Source organism: Dromiciops gliroides, chromosome 6, assembly GCF_019393635.1.
Source record: "Dromiciops gliroides isolate mDroGli1 chromosome 6, mDroGli1.pri, whole genome shotgun sequence".
Lineage (NCBI taxonomy): Eukaryota > Metazoa > Chordata > Mammalia > Microbiotheria > Microbiotheriidae > Dromiciops > Dromiciops gliroides.
In genome coordinates, this window is record NC_057866.1 from 95,365,155 (window position 1) to 95,383,399 (window position 18,245).

The window sequence follows — 18,245 nt, forward strand, 5'->3', positions numbered from 1 at the left end:
GATGCCTACTTGCTCAGTAATTATTACATACTTCAGAAAATGATTTTGACTCTCTTATTTAGTGAAAAGAAAGAGAAAGCCACTGACACTTACTGAGGTCTTACATGAAAGTCAGATAGAATCATTAAATCTTAAGAATTGGAGGGGCCAAGTATAGGAATCTGCCTTGACAACCTCCCTGACTTTCAGTGATGGGGAACTTACTACCTATTTAAGAAATACACTTCATTGATGGATGGCTTTGATTGCTACACAGTTCTTCCTTGGGTGGAAGTGAAATCTGTTTCCCTGTAATTGTACTCCACTGCTCATAATTCTGTGCTCCGGGACTCTGCAAAACAAGTTTAATCCCTCTTCCTTGACAGTCAGTCAGATTTTGAAAAATTTCCATCACATCTTCTCCCTGCTCCTAAGGCTTCTCTTTGAATTAAACAAGCCCACTTTCCTCAGCTGATCTTTGCAGCTATCACTTGGGAGGCATGGTTTTTGAGTACCTGCACCATTGGGGTTGCTGTCTGGGTACCTACCTACTCTTTTATCTCTGTTCTTCCCAAAATGTGGTGCCCAGAATTGAACATTATAGTCCAGATGTTGCCTAGTTAGGGATCATACACTCCCTTATTGTAGACACTATGCTTATGCTAATTAATAAGAAGAATAGCAAACAGTACAAACATATAATTATATCAATCAATAAAATTATATAAAGCCAGGCACTGTGTTAAGTGTTTTTACAAATATCATCTCCTTTGATCTACAGAATAATTCTGAAAAGTAGGTGCTATTATTACTCCCATTTTATAGATGAGAAAACTGAGGCAAACAGGGGTTAAATGACTTGCCCAGGGTCACAAAGCTAGTAAGGGTCTGAGGTCAGATTTGAACCCAGTTCTTCCTGACCCCAGGCCCAACACTGCCTTTACTTAATTCAGCCTAAAATGCCATGAGATTATTTTTTTGGCTTCTCAAGAGCCAAAATAGAAATAAATAAATCGTGTTGGTTTTTTATTTTTATTTTTTTAGTAAAAGTCAGCGCTAACTTCTTAATTTCATTGCCTGCAAATCAGAACAAAACAAAACAAAAGAAAACAAAACAAACCATTAGCTAGCCCTTTACCCATAGGAGGAACCAGATACATCACCATTTCTTTCTTCTGATTGGCTTTCTTATTGTTCTCCTTAATTAGGTTCTGATGTTGTATAATTGCCTCTTCCCGGCTTAACTTCCCTAGTAGCCTCTGGTACTCTGTCTTAGCCAGCTTCTCCTCTAACTCTTTCTCGTGTATTTTCTTTTGCCGTTCTACAAATTCTGAGAAGCCTTTGTATCCTTGCAAGAGGTCTTCGATCCTGGAGGCAGAAGAGGAATAACAACAGCAAAGAAAGAATAAGAAGCTACTTGCTTACTAGTCAAGTCATCTCTTTGAGCCTTAGTTTCCCCATCTGTAAAATGAGGACCATTATATTTGTACCACCAAGCTCACAGGATTGTTTTGAGGATGGTATTATGGAAACACAATGTTGTTAGGGGATATATCACATGTCAGAAGGGGACAGGGGCTAGTGCTGGTTGAATTAACAAGCCTTTACTGAGAGGGTAGAGAACACTCTCCTGGGTACTGTGCATGGTACCACTGAATTATGAGACATGATTCTTGCCCTCAGGAAGGGAACACTCTATGGAGGAGACACAAGATGTATATATTACACAGCAAACAGAAAGCAACATGTAAATAAATGAAAAACAATGTCCTAAAAGGAGTGGAGATTCATTGAGGAAAGAGCAGGGTCCTTCTCCTTTAGGGAGAGGAGGTTTTCCAAGGCTCGAGTAGATAATCACTTGTGAGCTCCTGGTTATGTGTGCATAATCTACCTAACAGCACTCCAAAAATATGCAGTTTTGGATGAAATGATGTCATGGGGGTGGTTAGTTTGATGGTGATATTTGAGTGGTGTTTGGGGAGGAGTGAAAGAGGAATAATACTTGTGAGCATCAGTGAGGGGCAGTTTCCTGATTGTGAAATCCTGTACTCAGAGGGAAATTTGGACTTGAACCACATGTAGATAAGGCAGCTAGGTGGCACAGTGGATAGAGCACTGGGCCAGGAATCTTCCTGAATTAAAATCTGGCCACAGACACTTCCTAGCTGTGTGACCCTGGCTGACTTAACCCTGTTTGCCTCAGTTCCCATCTGTAAAATGATCTGGGTAAGGAAATGACAAAGCACTCCAGTATCTTTGCCAACAATAACAACAACAACAACAACAACGACACCACATTTATTATCTGCAAACTTGTTCTCCATAGCTACTCGCTTGCACTATGCTGGCTCAACAGAGTAATTAGACAAATTTAGGTTTTCTTTGTAGTCACCCCTGGAATCTAGAAGATTATGATAGAGAGGAGGAAGGAAGAGAAACAATTTCCCTGGGCAACCCTAATTTATCCAATAAAAGAGTAAAATTAATATTTGTAGAGATCCAAGACTGTGATAAGCATGGATGGGGCTGAGTAGAACTGGGTTGACTTGGGTTGGGGTTCCTAGACATACAAATACACTCCAAACAAGTATATCAGGAACACTAAAGTCCAGAATAATCTGAGGCCCAAGATGGCGCCAATTTAAAGCTATGTGATGGGAAAGAGGAAGGTCAAAAAAGAGGGAGAGGACCACTGATTAGGAATGCTTGGGATGACACAGATGACAATAAAATTGGCAGAACTACTCAATTCTTGTTTGCTTCCATTTTTTTCTCTTAGGAGAATGATTATTGGACTAAGTAGAAAAAAGGATGGTTAACTGGGAATTGAAATTCAAGATAAATAAGGAGAAGATTCAATAATAGACATTTATTCAGCACCAACCACAAGCCACTGTTCTAAGTCCTGAGGATACAAAAAGAGGCAAAAAAAACTCCAACCCAGTTGCTGCCCTCAAGCTTATATTCTTTTTTTTTTTTTAAATGAGGCAATTGGGGTCAAGTGACTTGCCCAGGATCACACAGCTAGTAAGTGTTAAGTGTCTGAGGCCGGATTTGAACTCAGGTACTCCTGACTCCAAGGCCGGTGCTTTATCCACTGCGCCACCTAGCTGCCCCTCAAGCTTATATTCTGATGGGTAAATGGTGAAAGAGAAAAAGCCTAGCCACCCTGAAAAAGTCTAAATCATTAGGCAGGAGTGAACTACATACTAAGACATTGAAAGAGTTGGATAATGTGATGATGGCTCATTGGTATCTTTTATAAATATTTATTTATTTATTCATTCATTTATTTATTTTTGTGGGGCAATGGGGGTTAAGTGACTTGCCCAGGGTCACACAGCCAGTAAATGTCAAGTGTCTGAGGCCAGATTTAAACTCAGGAACTCCTGAATCCAGGGCCAGTGGTTTATTCACTGCACCACCTAGCCGCCCCCTCATTGGTATCTTTTAAATGTCCACAATGATATCATGACAGGACTATACCCACAACGTTGTCCTTATCTACCTGTCCAGTCAGAAAAGGGAATAACCTTAGTCTTGTGTGACTGTTCTTGATGAATTCATGCTGGCCCGTAGTATTCACAGTCTCACTTTTTAAATGTTCACAAGTTAATAATCCAGCCTAGATTTTTTCGCCAGGAATCAGTCAAACTCTTCAACCAATAGTTTGCGGGTTCTACCCAATCCCCCCTTTTTGGAAAATGGGGACATTTCCTTTCTCTAATCTTATGACACCTCTCCTTTTCTCCATAAGCTTTCCTAAAATGTAAGTTTGTCTTTGTTCCCCTACTCAATAAACTTCAGTGGTTCCCTCTGACCTCTAGGAGCAAATAAAAACTTCTCTGTTGGGCATTTGAAGCCTTCCACATCCTAGTTCCAAAATTTTTTTTTTTTGTCAACTGTTTGTATAAATTATTTAACCTCCCTCTGTGAAAAGGAAAGACCCAAACGAAGAAAAAAAGGACATTGAATTTATCTGCAGGTGACTGGTTGAAGAGCAATAAAGGAGAAAACCTTAACTTTAGAAACATAGATATACGCTGTATAGTTATTTAGATATCTAGAATCATAGCTATAGAGCTGCAAGGGACCTCGGATGTCATCGAGTCCAACCCCTTTGTTATACAGATAAGGAAACTGAGGCCCAGAGAAGTTAAGTAAGTTTCCAGAGTCACAAAGGTAGAAAGAGGCAGAGTCTCTTTATCATGAACTAGTAATGTGGTTGTAAAATGATATTGGCTGGGACAACTTTAGGAGGAAAAGGCCCATAAGTGAATGCAAGAGGATGCAGGGTGACAGTATAGATGGATGTGCATTTTGAGCTGAGTAGTGTTCTTTTTCTTCCTACCCACAATGCCACCTCACTACAGGTAAGGGACTAGGAAAGCACTGATGAACAGGAAGGGTAACCAGAAGTCACTGAGTTACAAAATATCATAGTAGGAAGGGGCCTTGGGGGCATCTGGTCTACCCTATGCCTAGACAGGAATCATTTCTATGATGCCCCTGACAAGCCTGATGACCTTCACAGAAAGAGAACCTGCTACTTCCCAAAGCAGCACATTCCACTCTTGGATAGCTCTCATAATTTCCACTTTTTTTTCCCTCCCTCCATTTGTGTAGAGAGTTCTTAGTGAGGAACTTCTTCTACCAATCAGTTTTTTTCTCTTCAATTTGTCTTAGGGTTGCCTGGAACACTGAAAAAGGAAGTGACTTGTCCAGGTTCACACAGCCAGGATGTGTCGGAGGCAGGACTAGAACCCAGGTCTCGGGGACCTTGAAGCCAGCTCTGTATCCACTACAGCCAGCTGCCTTTCATTTTTCCCTAATATTGAGCCAATATATCAGCCAAAATCTGCCTCTTCAAATTCTGCCTCTTGGTTTTAGTTCTGCCTTTTGGGGTCAAGCTCAGCAAGTCCAACCCTTCTTGTACATCCTCATATGGCATAGTCTTCAGTTCACTTAGGATGCCCCATAGGTTGTCAATATCTTTCCTAATAATAATAGTCATAGTAGTAGCTAATGTTTCTATGTGCTAAGCATTTTACAATTATTGTCTCATTTGATCCTCACAACCATCCTTCAAGGTAGGTGCTATTATTATCCACATTTTACAGATGAAGAAACTGAGGCACACACAGGTTAAGTGACTTGCTCAGCATCATATGGCTAGTAAGTGTCTGAGGCTAGATTTGAACTCACGTCCTCCTGACTCCCAGTGCTCTATCCACTGCTTCTCAGCTTCTTAAACCACCTACTTAGCTTCCTAAACTATGGTGCTCAGACCTAAGTACAGTAGTCCAGATGTGGGCTAACTAGGCATCTCATCTCTCTCATTCTGGTGTCTGTGTTTTTACTGACGCCACCAAAGTTGACCAAACATGCTTTTGTTGAACATGAGTGAGTAGGGAGGGAAAACTCTGCTAGTCTAAGTGGTTTTGCCCAGGGAGTTGGTCTTTCTTTATACTTTAATTTTTCCATAACAAACTATTAAGTGCATTTAATGATGTCATTACATTGATTATGTAGCCACAGGGAAGGCACATGACTTGGGTCTATTTCTCATATTCAATCACCAAGGAGTTTATGGGAAAATGAGGATTTTACAATACAGTAATTTGACATTACTAGAAAATGGAAAGATTTATCTTACTTTAGCCATGGATTTATGTGCAAATCTCAACCCAAAAGGACATTTTCTTCTTTATCCCCAGTCTTCTGTAATGACATGCTTTCATTATGTTCATGGGGCTAAGCTATGGGGCAGTAAGGAAATCTAGTTACAGAGGCAGCCCAGGGCTGATAAAAGGACATTTATTCTCTGAGAAACACCACATTGGGCTGATCTCCATCCAACAGGGATCATGTTCATGAAGATAAACTCAAATTCTCTTTGACATGTTTGTCAACTGGTTGGAAAGTCCTGCCTTGAACTGGAACTAGTACAGTTCGGCTGCTGCAGATAGGCCTAATGAAGTCACTTGTCAAGTGATAGCTTCATACCAGTGTCCTCCAGCCAATTTAACACTTCATTAACCTGTCCTTAGGTTCTTCCAACGTCTTTTCAAATACACTGAAATCATCCAGATACATCAAGACTTTTGAGTAGTTCGTGTCACCAACCACCTTCTCTGGGAGACATTGAAAAATAGTGGGGTCCCAGAAATCCCTTGGGGCATGTGTTCAAACTTGGTGGAATCCTACTGGGCAGATGAAGTCCATCTTTTCCCTTTCATCCTCTGCCTTCGGGATAATGGCACTACTGGCTGCTGAGTTGAGTCCTAAGAACCACTGGCTGCCCAACAGCCAGCTCAGGGCATCTTGAACTCATGGCATGGTGGACTGATCTACCTTAGTAACTCTCTTGTTTCAAGGCTGATAATCTTCATATATCCAGATCTCTCCCCTATCACCTTCCTAGGAGTGAGGGATCCTGACTATGAGTCTCTGTGATGATGCTATTTCTTCAGGGTGTTTCTAAAGTCCTCCATCTCAGTAAGGACATTTTTCTGAGGCCACTATCCAAAAAGGCCGGGAGCTGTTGAGAGGAATTGTGTGTGTGGTGTATCCCACTCACAACAGCCAGATCTCATATTAAGTCTCGAGGTATGAGAAAATGACCCCAAATTTCACTTTTCTGGATTAGGTGGTGTAACGATTGGAATGACGCCACCTGCTGGATACTTACTGTAGAAGAGTTCTGCCCATGAAGGGAAGGTCTTTGAGGGCAAGACCAGGAGTCAGGAAGTGACGCAGGCTAGTGGGAGGAGGAAGGAAGAGACTGGCGCTCAGTCTCGCTCTTTTTCCTGAGGACGCTGGCGGAGAAGGGAGCTAGAAATGTGCTCTCCCTTTAATAGATAGGAATCTAGGCCTTTCTCTCTCTCTTTACCAAATTCTTATTCTCCTTAATAAATGCTTAAAAGTCTAACTCTTGCTAAAGCTTATAATTTATTGGCGACCACTCATTAGATATTTAGGACAGTTTAGCTAGAATTTTAGCCCTTAACAGATGGCTGACCACGAAGAGGAAAGCTAACCCTCAGTCTTCTGATCTTCTGGTTGGGTAAGAAATTTCCCCTCCCTCTCCCTTTAAATTGCTAAGTACTGGCGCACTGGCTGTGTTTTCCCTTTAAATTTTTTCGAATGGACCTTTTAAACTCCCTAATTACCCTATTTTTGATTTTAGTCTGTTTAACCAGACAAATGGGAGATAAGATCATGTTAATGCTTTGTTTTTGTGGATTTTCTATTTTTCTTTTTATTTTTGTTAAAAGAGCCAGCAACTTACTCACACAAGGAAATATCTCTCCCTCTCCCAACCATGCTTTTTCAGAGAAACCTGAAGAGATTCCTGCAGCTTTTCCCAGTTCTAACACTAATTGTTGCTTTAATTTTGCATGCCAATGACCCACCCTCTAGAAGCTTTTAATCCCCTAGCACCTGGAGGCAAGGTGGGGGAAGAGGAATCCAGGCCTGAGTTCAAAATCAAGTGTGATTCAAATTGTGCTGGTCCCTCCCCTCCTCTCCAGACCCCACCCTCTACTCCTCCTATGGCCAAGCCCATAGCTTCCCCTGCCTGGGAAGTCCAGAGATCTGGTGCACATGCTCAATTTTTTCTACCTGCATTTGCAGCTTCAGGCTCAGCCCTTCCCCAGCCTGGCTGTGCTTCTGAGACAACCTTAGAAAACCCTTTAAATTCCAGATATGCTCGTTTTGTTCATAATTTTGCTAACCTGCTTTTGTCTTTAATTAGTAATCTTATAAAGCATTTGTATGGTGAAAAGACTGACAGACAATATAGAGGGGTTAAAGAAGAAAAACTTAAGCTGAATAAGAATGAAAATCATCAACATAGTTCAAGACTCTGCTTTTGCCATGGAAGGGTATATATTTTACAGAAATGTAGAAGTAAGCAGCAAGGTATTGATATGAGTATTGGGGATTTTAGATATCGGAATCAAAAGTGTTCTGAATTCATTCAGAGTATTAATGTCAGTTCAGAGGTTACATAGGATTTCTATGCTATTACATATACATTTTGAAATTAATGGTATAGGTTTATTTTCATAGAGATTTTCATGCTTTTGAGATTGTGTCATACTTAGTTTCTAAAACAAGGAGAATATTTGTAAAAGCTTTTTATAGTCATGTGATCAAGTTTATATTTTATAATACTCTTATTGATATTAAGTTCATATTCATTTAGATTTCCTTAGTTTGAATTTCACTGTATTTTATTGTTCCATGTGTATTTTCTTCTATTCATTCATCTATCTAATTTTGAAACATGGTTTTGATTTCATAATACAATGTTAATTCTAGGAGTATTGTGCTCCCATATTCTGAGTTGTTTGTTTTTGTTATTTTTTTTTCCTCAACTGATTATTTGATCAAACTCTTTAAAGCATTTCCCTGGCAAATTGGTTGCCATGGCAAGTGTAAATTGATTCTAGAAGTATTATTTTTGATAAGCATATTCCCCCCCCCAAAAAAAAAGAGGGGAACATTTGTAAAAGTTTTCTTTTTTCAAAAAAAAAATTCTTTGAGTTTCTGTTGTGCTTTAACTTGTATTTAAGTATGTTCTGATTTTTCACAAAAGTAATTGTATACTAAGTAAAAAAAAAAGGGGTATTATTTGAAATTGTTGCATAATTATATATTGTGTTCTGAGTCAAGATGTATTCACATTTTTTGCAATCATTTATTATCCTCAATTTTTAAATCCATATGAGACTTGGATTATGGGAACTTATCATTTAAGACATTAATTGCCTTTATTCTGAGTTATCAGATGCCAGTTGGCCAAGATGCCATCCAATCACAAGAGGAATACATGCAAGAGCAGACACTGAACTGTCACATGAGGGGAGACATGCATGAAGTCAAGGTATGGCCGAGGGAACGGCTTTTGACAAATGTTGAGGTTGGATTCTCTTGGTTTAATATTTTATTTTATTTTCCCCCACAATATTGTACAGATGGCTGGAAGTATTCATCCCACCCATCTCACTTCTACACCTGGCTTCCATGCTCCCTCCTATATGCCTGATGCCATGGACATCTCAGTCCCATGCATCTGATTAAGTCTGACTCAGTTTCTTCCAATATGTTCGGTGGCATGGACATATATTCCATCCACCTATTTTAAGCCTGGCATACTGTATGGGCAGAACATATTGCTCAAGTGTGGGAATGCTCATATCCCATCATTTCTCTGTTCTTTTATGGTAACCCCCATAATTATCTCAGGTGTCATGATAAATACAGTGTTGAATTTGGCCTTGACACCTGTACCAATTATATTAGATTTTTTAATTTCTCATAATGGCATGAGGGATAATTAGGCAGATGATGCAAAAAGTGATGAAACAAAGATAAAAAATTATTTTTAATAATTAATATCGCAGCAATTGTCTTCTCAATTACCCTCCATAAGGGGGGGACTATAGTAATATTATAATTTTAAAGAATGGTTCAATTTTTGTTTTATTATATGTTTCATGTGTAACAACTAAGATTCTGAATTCCCTTAGACATGTTTTGAGAACTTTCATTGTTTGATTTGATTATTGACAAAGCTATTTTAAAGTTCTGTTAAGCTCAATTTTGTAGGAAATTTTCCTGGCTGATTACCAGCATCCACACATCAACCCCTGAAAAGACTTCCATTCCATGACTACACCTAGAGGACATCTGAGAAAAGACTTTCAGAGACTTTAAATGAACAGTTTTGATTTGTTGTTTTTTTTCTCTTTCTGTTATAATATACACCATCTGTAACATGTATTCTCTGCAGAGGCCCTCCCTTTGCAGGACTAATGTCAAAGCGTCGGTTCATGAGGACAAAAAAAAATCGCCCCTCTGGACAAAACTTTCCTCTCTTCCTTTTCTATATTGTTGTTCACATATTATTAGTTAGCAATAGTTATTATATTCTTTTTACTGTTCCGTCAAGGAAACATTTTGTTTCTTGAGGAACAACAGGGGGGACTGTAACGATTGGAATGACGCCACCTGCTGGATACTTACTGTAGAAGAGTTCTGCCCATGAAGGGAAGGTCTTTGAGGGCAAGACCAGGAGTCAGGAAGTGACGCGGGCTAGTGGGAGGAGGAAGGAAGAGACTGGCGCTCAGTCTCGCTCTTTTTCCTGAGGACGCTGGCGGAGAAGGGAGCTAGAAATGTGCTCTCCCTTTAATAGATAGGAATCTAGGCCTTTCTCTCTCTCTTTACCAAATTCTTATTCTCCTTAATAAATGCTTAAAAGTCTAACTCTTGCTAAAGCTTATAATTTATTGGCGACCACTCATTAGATATTTTAGACAGTTTAGCTAGAATTTTAGCCCTTAACAGTGGCAATCCCTAGGGTTCTTTCATGCCCTCTGCAACCTTTGGCCTCTATCTCCTTTTGTGTTTCTAAAAGGAATGAGATTGTTAGGGTGTCCAGGGATTGACCCCGTACTTGATGCTTGCAAGGCTGCCGGTCCTTTTAACAAATTGGAGTTTATTCCATAGATGTTCTCAGGTTTGGGAGGGAGACACAAGAAGAATATGGCAACAGAAAGAGGAAACCCTGACAAAAGTGTTGGATTGACTAGAGGACTCTGGTCTGAAGCCAGAAGAGGAAAGGCCTTCTCTTGGTTGTAGGGGGAGTAAGACACAATGGTAAAGCTGTTTTTGGTTATGTGTTCATTTTCTCCCTCCTATTTCCAGTGTCCTGCTCAAAATTTCCCTTAGCTTACCTCTTTTAGAAGAGTTTGCACCCAGTCTCTCACCAAGTATGCAAATGTACCTGTCTACTAGGGTAAGCATCATGGCCTATTGTGGTCTGCACCAACTTGTGGGGAATTGAATTGCCAAAGAGAACCTTTTTCTATAGGAGGGATTATATTGTTCTTCCTTGCTTCATTGGGCATAACTAGAACAAAAGAACAGAAACTACAGGGAGATTGACTTCATTATAAGTTGTCCAGGGGCTTTCAAGAATGGAATGGGATGCCTCAGGATATAATATAATGACTCAGGAGCAGAGACAAGAACAGAATCTTAGTCTAACTATCATTCTACACAGTAACACAGATGCTCAAGGTCTGCTTGTGCCTCTGGTCTGTGTGTTTCTTTTCCACATATAGAGACTTCAAGGATATCAGAAACTTGCCAGTCAGGCTTCCTCATTGTGGCTCCCCCATACTGGTCCTGGTGCATTGGTAGAGGCCCTAGAACCCAGAACATGGCTCAACCCTATGCTGCACATGCTCAGACCACACCAAATCCCTGTTTATCTAATGGGTCTGCCAATCCCAGCCTGGAGAAGTGAAAATTTAGGAAGACAATGGTTGTTATCTTCAAATACCTCTTCTTATGGAAAGATGACTTGTTTTTTCTTTGCCTACAAAAGGCACCATTAGAAGCAAAGGGTGGAAATTGTAGAGAGGCAGACTTTGACTCAATGTAAGGAAAAATTTTCTAATAATTAGTGAGTTACCCATCACTAGAGGTCTTTAAGTGAATGACAACTTGTTGGGGATAGGATAGAGGGGATTCCTCATCAGATACAAATTAGATTAGATACCCTCTAAGGAAAGTCCTTTCCAACTCTGAAGTTATGGGATTCTATGACCCCTCCTTTTTCTCCTTCCTCCTACTCCCCCTCCAACCCTTACCCCTACCCCTACTCCCTAGTGCTAAAAAGACATCCTTGCTAGGTCAATACCTGCGAAGTTCCTTCTCTGCTTTATGTTGGTATAGGGCCTCTTCTCTGTAGAGTGCAGCGGCATTGAGTTTCACAGGGATGTTGTCAGGCTGTCAGAGAAAGGAGGGCACAGAACTTGGTTTAATCATGTGAATTACAATGTTTAGGACCTAAATGCTTTCAAAGGGAAAAGAAAGCTGAGGCTGGCATTTCTGTCACCTTAGATCCCATTCCAAGCAGAGGCACAAATGGTGCTCAGAGCTTGAATCAAAAGCTCTCAGTGGACAACTGCTGACAGCATTGTCAAGGCCTGCCAGATGGACTAAAATTTTTTAGTCTTTTTCTTGACACAGAGAGCACTGAAAGTTCATAGGAACATGTGGTGTAGGGGAGAAATCACTACTCTGACCAGTCTGGCCACTCGCACTCAACTCTCTCACTCTTGCTCTTGCTCTCACACGCGCTCTCTCTTATTCTCTCTTTGTCTCTCTCTCTCAGTCTCTCTCTTCCTCCCTCCCTCCCTCCCTCTCCCTCTCTCCTCTGAACTCATATAAGCATTTTCAATTTGTGCTATCCATCTGTCTCTTGGAATAGTCTGCCATCTATCAATTATATTTTTATGGGTAATGGTTTTTCTCTCCAACTAGTCTGTCAGGTCCTTGAGGTCAGGGACATTGTCCTTTGTACCTTTATATTCCCCACAGGACCTTAGGCAATGCATACAATTAGTGTTGATTCAGTATTTGTCGATTAATTTGTCATCAGATTTTTTTTTTTTAAGTGAGGCAATTGGGGTTAAGTGACTTGCCCATGGTCACACAGCTAGTAAGTGTTAAGTGTCTGAGGCTGGATTTGAACTCAGGTACTACTGACTCCAGGGCCGGTGCTCTATCCACTGCGCCATCTAGCTGCCCCATTGTCATCAGATTTTGCAAAGGGAGGTTGATAAGAAAAAAATTTATTTTTCCTATGAAGATAAAAAAAAAAAAGAAACATTTAGCTAGGGGAATCTGGGAAGCCTTTCACAGAGCTAGGATGGGAGAGTAAAGACAAGAGATTCACCTGGCATCTCCCAAATTCCCCTCCAAACAACTTTAAAATAATATCTCAAAATTAATTCTGGAGCAGCAAAGCCAACAAAAGGATGGGAAAAAACAATATCCCAGACCAAGACAACTTAGAAGGTTGGCAGGAAAGGTCTCTCACTGGGGTAAGAGGGGAGCACAATCATAACTGGCAAGGCAGCAGCGAGGCCTTGGGCCCATGTACAAGGAAGCCAGTAGCAGGCCATCCCTGGCAGAACCTAACAGCAAGACTTAGGGACAACTGAATCTGAAGCACAGACTTCCAGCACTTTCAGTCCACAGACAGTAAGGGGGATCACACAACTGATCAGAAAGAGATTACAAGGGACCCTTTGCTAGCATTGAGTGCATGATTCTGTTGCTTTGCCCATATTTGGTTCCAGGCTGAAGTCCCAGGGTGAAGAGGAGCACTAGTACACTAGAGCTCTTGACCACAAGGGAGCAGGGACCCTGGTCACAGTTCCAGGGCAAAGAACAGTACTTGTGGTCCTTCACAGACCAGAGTATGGGTCAGGAGAGCAGTGACCACACCTTTCCTTAGATCATACCATCTTGGAAGAACTGAAAAGTTCCAGGTCCCCATTACTAGCTTTGAAAACAATAGAACAAAAATTTTGAAGCTTGGGACAAGTGAGTCAGAACCCAGAATCAGAGCCCAACTTTAACAAAGTTAAAAGTCAAAACTGGACTGGAAAAATGAGCAAACAACAACAAGAAGAATCTGACCAAAGAAAATTACTATGGAGACAGGGAAGCTCAAAACACAAACTTGGAAGAGGACAACAATATCAAAATAGTTATAAGCAAAGCCTCAAAGAAAAATGCAGATTGGTCCCAGCCCCCCGCCCCCTCCAAAAAAAGACCTCATGGAAGACCTCAAAAGGTATTTTAAAATCAAATAAAATAGGTAGAGAAAAAAATTAAGAAAAGAAATGAGAGTGATAAAAAGAGAAAATAACACCTTAAAAACCAGAATAGGCCAAATGGTAAAAAGAGGCACAAAAATCCACTGAAGAGAAGAAAAAGCAGAATTAGTCAAATGGAAAAGGAGATAAAAAACTCATTAAAGAAAATAATTTCTTAAAAATTAGAATTGGGCAAGTGAAAATTAATGAGTTGATGAGGCATTAAAAAACAATAAAACAAAATCAAAAGAATTAAAAAATAGAAGAAAATGTGAAATATCTCATGGGAAAAACAACTGATCTGGAAAAAAGATTGAGGAGAGGTAATTTAAGAATTATTGGATTATCTGAAAGCCATGATCAAAAAAAGAGCCTAGCCATCACATTTCAAGAACGTATAAAGGAAAAAAAGCCTTGGTATCCTAGAACCAGAGGGTAAAATAGAAATCAAAATAATCTACCACTCACCTCTTGAAAGAGATTCCAAAATGAAAAATCCCAGGAATATTATAGCCAAATTCCAGAACTCCCAAGTCTAGGAGAAAATACTATAAACAGCCAGAAAGAAACAATTCAAATATTGTGGAGCCACAGTCAAGATAACACAAGATTTAGCAGCTTCTACATTAAAGGATGAGAGGGCTTTGAATATGATATTCCAAAGGGCAAAGGAGCTAGGATTACAACCAAGAGTCACTTACCAAACAAAACTGAGTATAATCCATCAAGGGGAGAAATGGATATTTAATGAAAGAGAAGGTTTTCAGGTATGCCTGATGAGAAGACCAGAGCTGAATAGAAAATTTCACTTTCAAATACAAGACTCAAGAGAAGCATAGAAAGGTACACAGGAAAGACAAATCACAAGTGACTCAATAAGGTTAAAGTGTTTACATTCCTACTTGGGAAGATAATATGTGTAACTCCTAAGAACTTTTTTGTTTATCATTATTAGGTGTAACGATTGGAATAACGCCACCTGCTGGATACTAACTGTAGAAGAGTTCTGCCCATGAAGCGAAGGTCTTTGAGGGCAAGACCAGGAGTCTTTGGTATCAGGAAGTGACGCGGACTAGTGGGAGGAGGAAGGAGGAGACGGAGGCTCGCTTCCTTTTGGACTCTGGCGGAGAGCGGAGCTAGAAATGTGCTCTCCCTTTAATAGATAGGAATCTAGGCCTTTCTTTTTCTTTACCAAATTCTTATTCTCCTTAATAAATGCTTAAAAGCCTAACTCTTGCTAAAGCTTATAATTTATTGGCGACCACTCATTAAATAGTTTAGACAGTTTAGCTAGAATTTTAGCCCTTAACAGATGGCTGACCACGAAGAGGAAAGCTAAACTTCAGTCTTCTGATCTTCTGGTTGGGTAAGAAATTTCCCCTCCCTCTCCCTTTAACTGCTAAGTACTGGAGTACTGGCTGTGTTTTCCTTTAAATTTTTTCGAATGGACCTTTTAAACTCCCTAATTACCCTATTTTTGATTTTAGTCTGTTTAACCAGACAAATGGGGGATAAGATCATGTTAATGCTTTGTTTTTGTGGATTTTCTATTTTTCTTTTTATTTTTGTTAAAAGAGCCAGCAACTTACTCACACAAGGAAATATCACTCCCTCTCCCAACCATGCTTTTTTCAGAGAAACCTGAAGAGATTCCTGCAGCTTTTCCCAATTCTAACACTAATTGTTACTCTAATTTTGCATGCCTGGAGGCAATGACCCACCCTCTAGAAGTTTTTAATCCCCTAGCACCTGGAGGCAAAGTGGGGGAAGAGGAATCCAGGCCTGAGTTCAAAATCAAGTCTGATTCAAATTGTGCTGGTCCCTCCCCTCCTCTCCAGACCCCACCCTCTACTCCCCCCATGGCCAAGCCCTTTGCTTCCCCTGCCCGGGAAGTCCAAAGATCTAATGCGCATGCTCAACTTTCTCTAACTACATTTGCAGCTTCAGGCTCAGCCCTTCCCCAGCCTGGCTGTGCTTCTGAGACAACCTTAGAAAACCCTTTAAATTCCAGATATGCTCGTTTTGTTCATAATTTTGCTAACCTGCTTTGTCTTTAATTAGTAATCTTATAAAGCATTTGTATGGTGAAAAGACTGACAGACAATATAGAGGGGTTAAAGAAGAAAAACTTAAGCTGAATAAGAATGACAATCATCACCATAGTTCAAGACTCCGCTTCTTTTGCCATGGAAGTATATATATTTTACAGAAATGTAGAAGTAAGAAGCAAGGTATTGATATGCGTATTGGGGATTTTAGATATCGGAATCAAAAGTGTTCTAAATTCACTCAGATTATTAATAGTATCAGTTCAGAGGTTACATAGGATTTCTATACTATTACATATACATTTTGAAATTAATGGTATGGGTTTATTTTCATAGAGATTTTAATGCTTTTGAGATTGTGTCTTATACTTAGTTTCTAAACAAGGAGAATATTTGTAAAGCTTTTTATAGTCATGTGATCAAGTTTATATTTTATAATACTCTTATTGATATTAAGTTCATATTCATTTAGATTTCCTTAGTTTGAATTTCACTGTATTTTATTGTTCCATGTGTATTTTCTTCTATTCATTCATCTATCTAATTTTGAAACATGGTTTTGATTTCATAATACAATGTTAATTCTAGGAGTATTGTGCTCCCATATTCTGAGTTGTTTGTTTTTGTTATTTTTTTTCTCAACTGATTATTTGATCAAACTCTTTAAAGCATTTCCCTGGCAAATTGTTTGCCATGGCAAGTGTAAATTGATTCTAGAAGTATTATTTTTGATAAGCATATTCCAAAAAAAAAAAAAAAGAGGGGAACATTTGTAAAAGTTGTCTTTGAGATTGTGTTGTGCTTTAACTTTTATTTAAATATGTTCAGATTTTTCAAAAAAGTAATTGTATACTAAGTAAAAAAAAGGGGTATTATTTGAAATTGTTGCATAATTATATATTGTGTTCTGAGTCAAGATGTATTCACATTTTTTGCAATCATTTATTATCCTCAATTTTTAAATCCATATGAGACTTGGATTATGGGAACTTATCATTTAAGACATTAATTGCCTTTATTCTGAGTTATCAGATGCCAGTTGGCCAAGATGCCATCCAATCACAAGAGGAATACATGCAAGAGCAGACACTGAATTGTCACATGAGGGGAGACATGCATGAAGTCAAGGTATGGCCGAGGGAACGGCTTTTGACTAATGTTGAGGTTGGATTCTCTGGTTTAATATTTTATTTTATTTTTCCCCACAATATTGTACAGATGGCTGGAAGTATTCATCCCACCCATCTTATTCTACGCCTGGCTTCTATGCTCCCTCCTATATGCCTGATGCCATGGACATCTCAATCCCATGCATCTGATTAAGTCTGACTCAGTTTCCTCCAATATGTTCGGTGGCATGGACATATATTCCATCCACCTATTTTAAGCCTGGCATACTGTATGGGCAGTACATATTGCTCAAGTGTGGGAATGCTCATATCCCATCATTTCTCTGTTCTTTTATGGTAACCCCCATAATTATCTCAGGTGTCATGATAAATACAGTGTTGAATTTGGCCTTGACACCTGTTACCAATTATATTAGATTTTTTAAATTTTCTCATAATGGCATGAGGATGATTAGGCAGATGATGCAAAAAAGTGATGAAACAAAGATAAAAATTATTTTGAAAAATTAATATCACAGCAATTGTCTTCTCAATTACCCTCCATAAGGGGGTGGACTATAGTAATATTATATAATATATAATAGTAATATTATAATTTTAAAGAATGTTTCAATTTTTGTTTTATATATGTTTCATGTGTAACAACTAAGATTCTGAATTCCCTTAGACATGTTTTTGAGAACTTTCATTGTTGATTTGATTATTGACAAAGCTATTTTAAAGTTCTGTTAAGCTCAATTTTGTAGGAAATTTCCTGGCTGATTACCAGTATCCACACATCAACCCCTGAAAAGACTTCCATTCACGACTACACCTAGAGGACATCTGAGAAAAGACTTTCAGAGACTTTAAATGAACAGTTTTGTTTTGTTTTTTTCTCTTTCTTTTTCGGTTATAATATACACCATCTGTAATATGTACTCTCTGCAGAGGCCCTCCCTTTGCAAGACCAATGTCAAAGCGTCGGTTCATGAGGACAAAAAAAAAAATCGCCCCTCTGGACAAAACTTTCCTCTCTTCCTTTTCTATATTGTTGTTCACATATTATTAGTTAGCAATAGTTATTATATTCTTTTTACTGTTCCGTCAAGGAAACATTTGTTTCTTGAGGAACAACAGGGGACTGTAACGATTGGAATAACGCCACCTGCTGGATACTAACTGTAGAAGAGTTCTGCCCATGAAGCGAAGGTCTTTGAGGGCAAGACCAGGAGTCTTTGGTATCAGGAAGTGACGCGGACTAGTGGGAGGAGGAAGGAGGAGACGGAGGCTCGCTTCCTTTTGGACTCTGGCGGAGAGCGGAGCTAGAAATGTGCTCTCCCTTTAATAGATAGGAATCTAGGCCTTTCTTTTTCTTTACCAAATTCTTATTCTCCTTAATAAATGCTTAAAAGCCTAACTCTTGC

The 18,245-nt window shown here is 39.3% G+C and overlaps 1 protein-coding gene across 1 annotated transcript in view; it reads right to left on the reverse strand.

Annotated features, from left to right (window-relative positions):
* CFAP99 (cilia and flagella associated protein 99) overlaps positions 1-18,245 on the reverse strand; it is a 195,651-nt gene that overhangs the window by 39,047 nt on the left and 138,359 nt on the right. Inside the window, exons 10-11 of the mRNA XM_043971559.1 lie at positions 11,693-11,781; positions 1,143-1,347 (exon numbers count right to left, since the gene is read on the reverse strand). Coding sequence (XP_043827494.1) covers positions 1,143-1,347; positions 11,693-11,781 — 294 coding nt within the window. The remainder of the gene's footprint in view (positions 1-1,142; positions 1,348-11,692; positions 11,782-18,245) is intronic.